Raw genomic sequence first — 13,044 nt, forward strand, 5'->3', positions numbered from 1 at the left:
CTATTAAACGAGAGTACGAATCAGGTCATTTTAAGCATTTCAAAATTTTCCATCCGTACGTGTCCCCACGCGCGTTGCGCGCGCTCACAACGTGCGGAAAAGATCAAATTCAAATTTTTTACATGATCTAGATTCCTCTTACCGTAAATGACAATTTACATTAATTTCACTCACTCTTGATCTTTTATAAGGCCGTGAGCGCGCGTCAAAGTTCAAAATCTGCGCGTGCTGCTATGGGCAATATAATGCAAATTTGATCAAAAACATCCCATTTTGAAAATCAAAATAGCTCTTCAGATAATCAATTGACCCCAACTTTTATATCATGGTTGGAAAAAGCATGAGTTGGAGATATGATTTCATGTCTCATTTGACCCTCAATTACCTTATGACGTCATCATAATGGCCTCCAAACTCAAAATTTTAATTTTCATATTATGATGTCAGCAGATTTTTGGAAAATTGATTGTATCTCTGTAAATATTGATCAATTTTCTTTCAAATTTTGATATGTTCTACCTGAGAATATTTTCTACAGATGCAGTCACCACGATATTTCATTTTGACTATGGTATCATGGCGTATTTTTGCGATTAAAGGAGGCATGTCAATTTTTCACATTTTGCGTGTATTCTCTATGGGACATGTCTTTTTCTCAAAACTGGATTCTACATCCTGTCTTTTGCGAGCAATATCTCCGTCGTTTTAGCTTTGTTTTCGCTAAGCTTTGAGTATGTTGTAGCTGAGACAATAAGCTATCACAAGTGTGCCTTTTATTTTTCGATCAGATGCCGGGATCATGCTCATATCTCACTTGCAAAGTGGGATTTGATAATTCCATTTTCCGTTTACGTGTAATCTCTAAGGGAAATGTTTTGGTATATCGGTAACGCACTTGACTTCCGACGTCGAGGACCCTGGTTCTAGTCCGGGCGTCTCCAACAATTTTTTTTCTTCACTTTTTTTTCTTTTTGACCTTTCACTCTACCATCTCCTTTGAATATTAAAACACGTACAATCGCAAATAATATAATAAACAACCATATTTACTTGATTATTACCCTATTATCACTTGATCCATTACTTTTGGCGTGTAATCCTTATGGGAGATGACTTTTTCTCAAATCTGGATTCTACATTCTTGTCTTTTGCGAGCAATATCGCCGTTATTTCGGCTTGGTTTTTGTTGATTTTTGAGTATGTTGTAGCTGAGACTATACCCTATCTTAATGTTCTCTAATTTTGTTCAGTCTGATGTCATCGTGGTCTGTTGATGATAATCATCAACATCATCATGATCACGATCATCATCATCGTCGTCATCACCATTACTATCAAGATCATCATCATCATGATCATCATGATGATCATCATTGTTTACATGTCCATATAACTTCTCCCTTTCTCAATATAGTAAATATTATAATCTCTCATAAGACTTGAAGACAGACCACCTAATTCGTCCCCATGACGAATTAAATTTCTAGTTTGTTTGCTCTTCTCGTGCCTTCTTTTCTTTATCTGACTATCCTTTTTTTTCTTTATCTGACTATCCTTTTTTTTCTTTATCTGACTATCCTTTTTTTTCTTTATCTGACTATCCTTTTTTTTCTTTATCTGACTATCCTTTTTTTTCTTTATCTGAATATCCTTTTTTTTCTTTATCTGACTATCTTTTTTTTTCTTTATCTGACTATCCTTTTTTTTTTCTTTATCTGACTATCCTTTTTTTTTTTGTCATACTTTTTGCAGTAAACTTGTTTTTTATTTGTTCATGACATTCTCAACACAAGTTTTTTATGGTATTTCCCTCCTTCTGCTTTAATAGCATTGTTTGATGGAGTGATCTTTCTTTTACACATTACTGTACTTTGCCAGAAGGAAATAAATGTAAATGTTTTCTTGACAATGCATGCAATGTAACTTTGTTATGTTTTATTCTTTCTTTAGATATCATAACATGTGATGCTGGAGATAAGATCGCTCCGCCTGGAAACAGATGTGATGGTACTGTGGACTGTACTGACTTACGTGATGAGCTTGATTGCCGTAAGATTTGTTGATTTTTCCATGTCACTTTGGTTTTCCTATGAAAATTATGATAAAGACTAAAGAATGTTTTAATTTTGAAACTAATTCGAAACAGGAACTAGGATCGTGTCACAGGAAATGTAAATACTCTTTTAATGCAAATCCACTTTTTAGGAGTCATATTAGAGATCACTTCCTTTGAGTAGAATCGACTCCAAATTATGGTGAAATCCACTCCAAAAGTAATGGTTGAATGGCACTTTTAAGGATGGATTCTACAGTTCTGAGTTTGGTTTTTCACTCCAAATGAATTATCCCTAATATGATTCCCCAAAAAGTGGCTCTCCACACCTGTACATAATTCAGACAGTAAAGAAGATGTCATTGAACATATTCATCTACTATACTCTTCAAAATAGATAATAGAATAATAATGACAGGGTGTATAGATCGGATGATTCTGTATTCATGTAATGCCTATCATATTACAGCTCCCATCGCAAGCTTTAATCTGAGTCTTGGCGAAAATGTTACCATCCAGTCCCTTGGATATCCAGTTTACTTACCTATCACCAGACCATTGATAAAGACATGGACATTCAGTGCAGTGGATGGGACAAGGCTACGTTTGGATATCATCCATCTGCAGATGGAAAGTGTGGACCATTTTACGCTAGGAACTGGTTTTGACATACACAATGCTTCAACGATTTTGTATGAGGTACTGTATGTATAAATTAGTTTTTTCTCATGTGCAACAATCCTTCAAATAGAATTCAGATGCACTTCCATCCCTAAGAATAAACTACTCTAAAAGAAAGCAGAAAAATCAGAGAAGCAGTCCGGTGAAAGTTTGAACGAAATCAGACAAAAAATGAGAAGCCTAGGCTATGTACTTTTTAAAAGTTATAAACACTATACATGTGGGCACTTTAAATTGGCTGAATTGGCAATGTCGTTGTGACGAAGTGCCAGACAACTTCCCTATTTGTTCCAACACACAGAATTACTAAAATTGACATTTTAGTTAATTATGACTCAATAATAATAATTATGACTCAGGATGGTCTTTTTCTTTTTAGATAACATTTAATAACATGCTATACCCATACTCACAATAGGCATTTGGGAGAAAAACATATATTTTTGTACACAACAAATGTGAGAGTTGTCCGTGAATATGTCACAATATCCAGCCACCAAATTGCCAATTTGCTATTCATATGGATTCAATGATATCATATTTCAAACTCCCTTAACTTTCTTATATTCTTGATCTAATTTAATTTAAACTTTCACCATTCTTTTTCCACTTCCGTACAAATGAAATTATTATAAGAGTTGGTTTGCCCTTTATCACTGACTTGTTGCATTTCCATCCAAAATACAATGTAAATGTATGCTGCAACTGAGAGTTTATAAGCAATTTTGTGTGTGTGTATAGTCCTGCTTATGTTGATCCATACATGTATGTGCAGTTTTAGATTCTCCATAAAAGGGACATGCAAGAATACAATTAATGGTAGAAAATGATTCCGTTATTCTATCTAGACATATCCCAATTTCAACCATTTTGGGCATGGAAGATGGAAGAAATACAGATTTTAGAATTGTTTGTCGTGTCTCATAATTCATGGAATTTCCCCTTTATGTATTTGATGCCTCCTCAACAAAGATGGCATTATGTTTTTGGGGTGTCCGTTCGTATGTCCCGTTCTCGTGATCACGTTATCTCAAGAACCGGTTGATGGATTCTCGCCAAACTTGGGTCATATATGTATCTTGTAGAGCCAATGAACTGATTAGATTTCTGGGTCATGAGGTCAAAGGTCATGGGGCTCATTATGTATGCAAAACAAGCTTGTGAATCATCATTAGAACCGATGGACGGATTACCATCAAACTCAAGACAAATATGTCTGTGGTACATTCAGTAAGGACGAAATGTCTGAGTATTTTCTCATGTTTATTTCTAGCTATCATATGATGTTTACAAGGGAATTGAAGGAAACAGTCTGCTACCTATCATACCACCGGGATCTGAGTTTTGGATCGCATACTTCAGAACTCAAGGGAGTTTTTTTCACACATCTTCCTTTGCATTTGAAGTTACCGCTGTCCAAGAAACAGAAAGTAAATATATTTTCATCCCTTTATTATTCCCTCTCCATATCTCTCTTCTCGTTTAGTCTTCTTATTTCTTATTTTTGTTATAATGTGATTTTAACATGATCACAAATACTATCAAAAATGAACCCAAGAGTAAATTGAATGCTGTTTCTTATTCCCTATAGGATTCAAATTTGGATTATGTAATGTGGCATTGTATGCAGCGCTCAAAATACACGGGGGCGATGGGCGATTCGCCCCCGTGAGCTCCATAATCGCCCCCCTCAGGTTGCTCACTGGGGCGATTGCAAAATTAAAAATCGCCCCCGTGGAATTATAAAATAAAGATTATGTTTTCTGATATAACTTTAACACAATATTGAGTATCAATTTTCAAACGTTAAACCAATGAAATGGAACTTAGATGGCGCTTTCTCTCCCATCTATATGAGTATTACCGATACAAACAACGGAAGCTCGCAGTGCAGCTAGTAGTACGGCCGTTAGCAGTGGCTATACTGCGCCGGTATTACCGGTGTGCACGCTGACGCCCAATATCTGCTGGAGCTGGAGACTATTGCGCAAGGATTGAAACGGGAGAAGTTTTTCGTTGTGAAAAGTGTGAATCCTCTGAAATCTGGTGATTCTAAAAGACCAGCAAATGATGTAACTCGGCCAGTAAATCAATATTGAGAAGAAGAAGAAGACCAAAGATGTTGCAGGGGCGGATCTAATCCGATCTATGCAGTTTAGGGGGTTTAATTTACCCCGCTCTCCCCCTTGGGCTGCCAAGTGAAAATGTGATGTGCATAGAAAAATGCTATCATGTGTCCAGACCTACACAGTATTAGTAGATGTCAGTAGATGCCAGGAAAACATCACTCACGAGGGTTCAAAATAGCAACAACAAAAATCGCCTCGCCGCTATGCGGCTCGTGGACGATGCTCCACATCGTATTTGGGTTACCCCCCCCCCCCCACCCTTAGCAAAAAGCTAGTTCCGCCCCTGTGTTTTGGAAGGATATGTGAAAGACTAAAAGTAAAAAAGAATGTAAATAAGGTTGCTCCGAATAATGAGGAGGAAGTATATGTGCAGAACGGGAAGAAATGGAGAGAATGTCATCACGGGGATAAAAGTCAATAACAGCTATGTAACAAGTAAATTTCTAAGAGGGAAAATGCCGACTTTAATGATAATGATAAAATACCAAGGAATTTAGGAGTTTCATGGGTACCAATTCAATGGAAATTTGTATTAAAGAGCCCCCGTCAGCACTAAAAGAGCCCCCGTGAGTAGGCTCACGGGGGCTCTTTTTTTTTGGAAAGAGCCCCTGTGGGAAAAAAATTAATTTGAGCCCTGATTGTATGTCACTGTAATTTTTTCACATTTCCAAAGGTAATGGATGAGGCTATTGAAATTTGCCTGAGGTTAATTTGTTTGCAATTGTGTTTTAGGGAAGTATATAACCAATATTTATATATTCATTCTTTCATTCAATGTATTTATTTGTCCAATGTCATTCAACATGGATATGTGGTTTGTTCACATGTAAAATAAAGGATCAGACAAGGTTTACAAAGAACAGAAATATGATACAAAACATGGAAAAATTTTGGTGATGACAAAATAACAGTCATACATAATAATGATTCTCGTTTGGTTATGGTTTCTTTAGTTTAATTTAAATGTCTTCAAGCATATTTAAAAATAAGAATAATTTACCACTAAACACATTGAAAATTAAGCTTTTAAACTGAATTGAAGTACATCAGAATAAATCTGAATTGAAGTACATCAGAATAAATCTATTAGATTGAAAATATGAATACTGATTAATATGTGGGCCAATGATTACCATGTATAAATGTATAACATTTATAAATCATAAATATAAATGTATATATATATGTGTGTGTGTTTATATGTAAACATGTGTGTGTGCGTTGTGAATGTATTCTCCCATTTTCATATTAAACAATTTTATGTGTATTTTTCTTATAAAGCACCCTATTTACCAGTTACAACTGACAAAAAATGCTTGCAGCAGAGATGAAGAATTTAAAATTGTCACAACAGAAAAAGGAATTCAATTGACATGTTTGTTAAAGTAAATGATATTTCGCTAATAGGGCTTTTACAAGTTTTGATACTGCAAAATACAAGTGATTTTGTTTTTATATGCACAAATGATACGCGCAGGTTGTCAAGACAAAAGTCGCAATCTTTAGAGAAGTGTAAAGAGCCAATGGCAGAGAGAGAGAGAGAGAGGGATATAAATTTTGCTCCCGAAGAAGATATCAAGAGATAATAAACTAAGATTCATAGAAATTTCACTGGACCTAGTACATTGTATTATGGACTTGATATTGTATACATAAGCATACATTTTTCAAATGTTTTATTTATTTACACCAAATTATACATTAGATTGGTCTCATGATATCAGAGTACACATAACAAATCTATACAACATTAACATAATTAATTGTTATATAAGTAGACACATATACAATATATATAATGGATTAAAAGATATTGAGAGAAGATTCACTTTTCATTTGTATGTGTTAATATACTCTACAGTTCAATGTCCTGCTGGTGAAACAACTTGTGGAGACATCTTCTTTGAATGTTTTGACTCCACCATGTTCTGTGATGGAGTGAATGACTGCATACATGGGACTGATGAAGAGTGTGGTATGTATGCTCAATCATCAACATTTCAACACTTTTTGGACGGAGTTTTTGAAAATGCTACACTGGTCAGCCTCTTTTCTTCCAAACTGCAACATTTAGTTTTTATGTTTTTTGGTTGTCTGTACGTCCATAGATTTTGTGGTCATGAGGTCACAGGTCATGCAAAAATAGCTTGGCATCATGTTATCTCAAGAACCGATTGATGGATTACCGCCAAACTTGGGTCATGTATGTATCTTGCCGAGCTAATGAATTGAGTAGATTTTAGGGTCATGAGGTCAAAGATCAAAAGTCTTCGGGCTCATTATGTATTTAAAAAAAAGCTTGTGATCGCATTATCATGAGAACCAATAGACAGATTACCATCAAACTCAAGGCAAGTATATGTATATCTTGCAAAACCAATGAACTGATTAGATTTTAGGATTTTATGTATTCCTATAAATAGCTTGTGAACGCATTATTATTAGAACCAACAGATGGATTACAATCAAGCTTGAATTTTTAAAATTGCTTCCATTTTGGTTTGTAAAATTGCTCTATGGCGGAGGCATCATTTTCGACTGCGCGCAGTTCAAGTTCCATCTAGTTTATTTTTAGTGTTGTATCTTGAAATAGAATACATAATCAGAAACTATTCTGTACATTTGTAGAATATAATTTTGTATAGTAGTGACTTCCAACGTTGCCAATTTTAAGATCTAAATACTTTGTTTCCTTATTTTAAATGATGTCTGATGATATGTTGCAACAAAGCAAAAACAGGCAGAGGTTGTACAAAATATTAAACCCTTGTTGCTATTTACTTCCGATCAGTTTTTGTGAAAATTGATACCAAGTGATTCTAAAAAATAAAATTGGGGCATATTATAAACAAAATCATGAATTTCAAAACAAATGTTCAAGTCAGTTTAACTATACTCTAGTATAATTGGTAATGTAAGTTTGTACTTGAGTCGTGGTGATAAAAATCTTCCAGAGGTAGCTTGAAGTCCCGGGTCCTTTAATAATTAATTGCACATCGTGGCAATATGGGTCTCTGTCATATGACAATTTTGGACCATATATTTGGCCTATTCTTTGTTTCAAATGATGGTCTAATACAAGAGGTATGTACATGCCATATCTTCAACGTGAGACAAAGTGGATTGCTTCCCAAATGCAAAATCAATTACGTTGTCAATGTATTTCTTAATTTCACGTATTAATACGAAAAAGATGTAAATTCGATGTATCCAAGAACAAAAACACAAGAAGGAATATATTCAACAAAGGATTTTCTACTCTCCATAAATATTATTTCCCCTGTAAACACCTATTAAGAATGAACTTTGGAGTAAATGAAGTACTTATACTTTATTTACTCTTTTAAAAAAAAATCACCCTCTGACAATTGCGTATCATGTTTTAAATTTGTGACCTTTACAATTCCACATTATGAAATTCAAATATGATTTTTATAAAAAATGTCATGCAGAAGGTTATCGAAATTGCCTTAAAGCGGATTTCTTGACAGTGTTTGCTATTGTGCCATTGTGTTTAATGAATGTTAACAATACTATATGATTTCCATTGACTTGATGATTGTTTATATGTCTCATACAGAATGTCCTAGTCTTTGGGAAGTGCGATGTGGTCCATATAGAGCATGTGTCAACCGCAATAACTTCTGCACCAGTTACCATTCCTGTGAAACAGACTGCAGTGAGTTGCCTATGTTTTCAACATTATACAAATATATAAGAATGGAATAATATATACTCTAGTTTGCAATATTAAAGGCTAATTCCTGTCGAGAATAAGAGTTTTTCAGCAGCTTATCAATAATCAATAAGTAAAACAAAACATGAATCGATCACGCCATAACTTTCAACGGTTGCTTCAAAATAGTTTTTTTTTGTGTGTTGGATATTCTTAATGGAAATTATTAAATTTGCAGCACAAAATCCAGATTGACCATGTGACTGTGTGACGTAGCATCCTCACATTGTGCTGCTCGAGCCGCTAATGCAGTTTTGTACAGCCCAGACATCTTAGGCCGTACATACTCGCTCTCTGCCAGCAAAATATAGAAAATCATTCAAAATACTTCTTAGCATCATTTCTCAAAATCAAAAGTGTTTTTAGGCATCTGAAATGTTTGTCTCTCTAATGGGCTAAGCTTAATACCTGACAGGAATACTTCTTTAAAGAATGTTATATCTTAGATCCACAAATCAAGAGATATCAGATATTATCTGTACTCTAAATACCATGATAGTATTCCATTACCCATCTATCTCCACAAATTTCAATGGTTATCGGTCTTTGGTTTCTTGTTCAAACAATCTTGTGATTTGTTTGATTGTTTGTTTATGTTGTTGCCTTTCTCAAATTCCTGAAAAGTGCTATATAAGAACTAGCTATTATTATTATTATTATATGGATGATAACACAAAAATTATCAAAGAGAAGTTTCATGTTTTTCATGCTTTTATTTAGCACACAATTTTTTTACAAATACCAGCTACGGCAATCCTTTCTCAAGGGATTATGACAAAAATTAGGAATAATAATCTTTCGCATTTTTAAGACAATGCAGAAATATTTTATAAGTAAGTTACCAGACACATTACCTTGGAACATTTTACAGCACAGAACAACGGGAGCAGTACATGTGCATACACCGCTCCTGTTCTCTCTCTCTCTCTACTTCCTTCTCTTTTTATATAGAGTGGAATGCATTCAATTGCAGGTTTTCTTTCTGCCTTAAGGGTCGTTCAGACATGAGGCAGTAAACAGCCGCTATATTTTTAATGTGTATTATTAATGAATGGTAACTGCATACCGGTACATTAAAGGTCCTGCATGTATTCACTAAGCTCTGTGTTGTGATACATATGATACTTTGTGTCATATAAAAAAAACTCTGCGGTTTGCGCCATCATATCTGACAAGGCCTTGATTGATATTGTTAATCTTTCTCAAATGCAGCATTTGCTTGCAACAATGGGCGGTTCATTCACCAAGGATTTGTGTGTGACGGATTCAATGACTGTGGAGATTTTACAGATGAGCGACAAGACTGTGGTAATTATAAATTAGTTAACATCATAGCTGCTCATAAGAGATAGTAACGTCAACAGAAGTTTTTTCATAAGTGGTTTAGACCCCGTTCTCACTCACTTTGAAAGTGGTCTTAGTTAGACCGCTCCAGACTGCTCCAGAGGAACGGGTCTTGAGGAACGGTTTGCGAGCGTTCACACTCCGAGCAGTTTTTATGGCTCAAACCGCTCCACGAGTCAAAGTGGTCTTGTTGCTATGGCAGCTCAGGTAGGTGGGTCAATTTTTTCGCGCGCGGAATACAAACCCTATGTACTGTACTACATGTTTCGCACCGAAGGTCACTAGCTCACTTCCGTTCAAAGTCTGCTTTCCGTTCACATTGCACGTTAGAGCCGCTCCTCAAGACCCGCTCCTCAAGACCACCTCGGAAGGTGGACTTCTGGAGCGGTCCAGAAGTCCGCTTCCTGGACCACTTTGAGCGTTCTCACTCACCTAAGAACCGCTCCTGAGGAGCGGGTCTTAGTTAGAGCGCTCCAGAGCGCTCCAACGAAGTGAGTGAGAACGGGGTCTTAGTCATTTAATGGAGCTTAATCAATTTAATCGATTCTCGATATACACTCTTAGGTTTAAAAAAAATGATAACTCAGGAAAGTGATTATGATTTGGATTTCGACTCTACTCAATTTTGATTTCTTTTTTTTCTTTTTTTTTCTTTTTTTTTTTTTGAAGGGGGTTAATTTTGATTTCATTTAAAGGTCATGAATCAGAGAAGTGAGAATGATTTAGATTTCAGCTATTTTTATTCCTTTTTTTTTCTTCAATGGGGTTATTTTAAAGAAAAAGGGTGTGTATCGGGTTTATTGTGATTAGCTGTCAAACAGAAAGTATATCAAGCTTTCACATTAAATAATTTTTGGAGCAATTTAGATTATACCAACATTATTTAACATGAAACAATTATCTTCTTATTTCAGAATGTGCAGCCCATCAGTATGATTGTGGTGAGAAATGCATTTACAAAAACAGCGTTTGCGATAGCTTCGTAGACTGTGCTGATGGAAGTGATGAAAAGAACTGTTGTAAGTGAAACTCACCTTTCAAAGATTATGTATAGAAGGATAAATCATTTTGAAATGAAGGATTAATTGGGATTGAAACCTGTTCTTGTGCCCACTACGCAAAAGCATTATCGCAGATAATATAGGGACACACGCAATTATATCAGTATGCATGATCATTCGAGCAGCATCTTGTTCATTATGCAAGATCGGCAGCAGAGTCAATAAGGTTACAAATAAAAATAGAAGATGCTGTTCTGCGATGAAAGATTTGAAAACAGACTTGACACAAAATAAAAGAAACAGTTGACTATATAATGGTGTATATATATATATATATATAGTATATACAATATATTAATACACTGTTATCCATGAAGTTGAAGAATTTTTTTTTATAACCACTGTTCATGAAATAATTGTGACAATATGGTTCATTCTTGATAGATGAAGTATCATATCTTCTCAGAACTTTATTGATCAATCTCTTAATCTCTTTAGATTCATTAATAAAGTTCTGAGAAGATGTAGTCTTTATCAAGAATAAATCATATTCTCACAATCACTTTAAAGGTACTATATCCCTTTTCCAGCCAACCTCAAATTCTGTAGAACTTTGCAGGAATTTTGAATATGTCATGTATGTCCTATCTTTGAAATTAAAACGTTAGCAGTGTCCTCGTATTCAAATTATGCAAGGAAACCTGTTTACTTTCTAGACTTCACTGTCAGACACTATTGAGTGACTGACTGGCTTTTTTACTTCTCTGGTAATAACATACATAAAATGAGCTGTAAAGGGTACATGAGCATTTGTCTACATCAATAACCCACTTCTTGTGATGGCCAAAATTAAACTGATTGAATCTTGCGCAGCATAAAACCAGACATGCCAACTGTTCAGATTAAAGAGGAACATTTTTTGGGGGGGAGAAGATAATTATCTTTTTAATGCAGGTGTTCCTCTTCCTGTACAAATTTGTCTGTAGTATTGAATAGGAGAGTTAGGATTGTTCCTCTTTTTTTTTTTAAATAGCATAATTTGTACAGATTTCTGATTTTCAAATGTTGGCATGCATGTAAAACGTATGACCACTCGGTACAATGGTCTGAAAATCAAGACTATTACGTATTGGCTCCATAGCTCCTAAGTTGATTTGACAACGAATAGTCGTTATTTTCCCACTTGAAGACTTTTTCAAGCCCCACTTTCTTTAGGGAAGTTCTAAATTAGTATTATCTTTCAAATGCCGTTTTATTTAACCTTTTGATTTGTTTTGGCCTGCAAATGGGACATAGTACGAAAAAAGGTAAAAAATTGGCAGCAGTGTGTATACGCTATTATTACCAATTACAATTTATTTCGTCAGAAAAAAATAAATTGAAACTGGTAATAGTGAATTGAAACTCTCAAGGATCTTTCTTTCAACTGTTTTAATATATACTATATATTATTATATATACTGTGTTTACATATTTGTGTGTATATCTGTATAGTGGTGTGTGTTTGTGTGTTTAGTACCAAATGGGCGCTATTCTATGATGTGTTTTCAATCACACATGACCATGAAGACCATGGAGGTTAAGGACAACTATTTGTTTGAAATCCATAAAAAAGTTTCAGTTTAATGGGAGTATTCAGTCTTGACAAGTGGCATGTATTTTTAAAAAGTACATTTGAATGATAGAGTAGGCTATACATGTAAGTATCGCACACATGTATTCAAATTGTGTGTGAAACTGAAGACTGGCACAAAGTAAAGATTTGAGACATTTCACTTTCTTCCAAATTTTCTGGTGTGTCCCTTACAGCATGGAACTATATTCTTGTATATTTCTTTTCTTCAGCATGCCAAAGCTTTCAGTTTGAGTGTGCCAGTGGAGAATGTGTTAATTTCTGGCAACTTGGGGATGGAGCATCTCAGTGTAGTGACGGCTCCGATGAAATTACCGAAAACAGTCAATGTAAGTCTCTTTTCTTCAAGAGAATGATGTACATGTAGGTACAATGTTCATTTTAATCTGTAGAACTCAATTTAGATTACAGTCACTTATCAAGTCAACATAAGTTTTGTTAGGTTTAGATCCACTTTTTTTTTATAT

General features: G+C 34.8%; 1 protein-coding gene across 2 annotated transcripts in view; it reads left to right on the forward strand.

Annotated features, from left to right (window-relative positions):
• Positions 1-13,044, forward strand: part of LOC100889984 — a 56,073-nt gene that overhangs the window by 26,561 nt on the left and 16,468 nt on the right. For both annotated transcript variants that reach the window (XM_030984632.1, XM_030984633.1), the window contains 8 exons: positions 1,951-2,049; positions 2,523-2,752; positions 4,008-4,164; positions 6,725-6,838; positions 8,444-8,542; positions 9,812-9,907; positions 10,858-10,962; positions 12,790-12,906. In XM_030984632.1, the coding sequence (XP_030840492.1) occupies positions 1,951-2,049; positions 2,523-2,752; positions 4,008-4,164; positions 6,725-6,838; positions 8,444-8,542; positions 9,812-9,907; positions 10,858-10,962; positions 12,790-12,906 (1,017 nt within the window). The remainder of the gene's footprint in view (positions 1-1,950; positions 2,050-2,522; positions 2,753-4,007; positions 4,165-6,724; positions 6,839-8,443; positions 8,543-9,811; positions 9,908-10,857; positions 10,963-12,789; positions 12,907-13,044) is intronic.

This window comes from Strongylocentrotus purpuratus, unplaced genomic scaffold, assembly GCF_000002235.5.
Source record: "Strongylocentrotus purpuratus isolate Spur 01 unplaced genomic scaffold, Spur_5.0 spur5_scaffold_14, whole genome shotgun sequence".
NCBI classification, from domain to species: domain Eukaryota; kingdom Metazoa; phylum Echinodermata; class Echinoidea; order Camarodonta; family Strongylocentrotidae; genus Strongylocentrotus; species Strongylocentrotus purpuratus.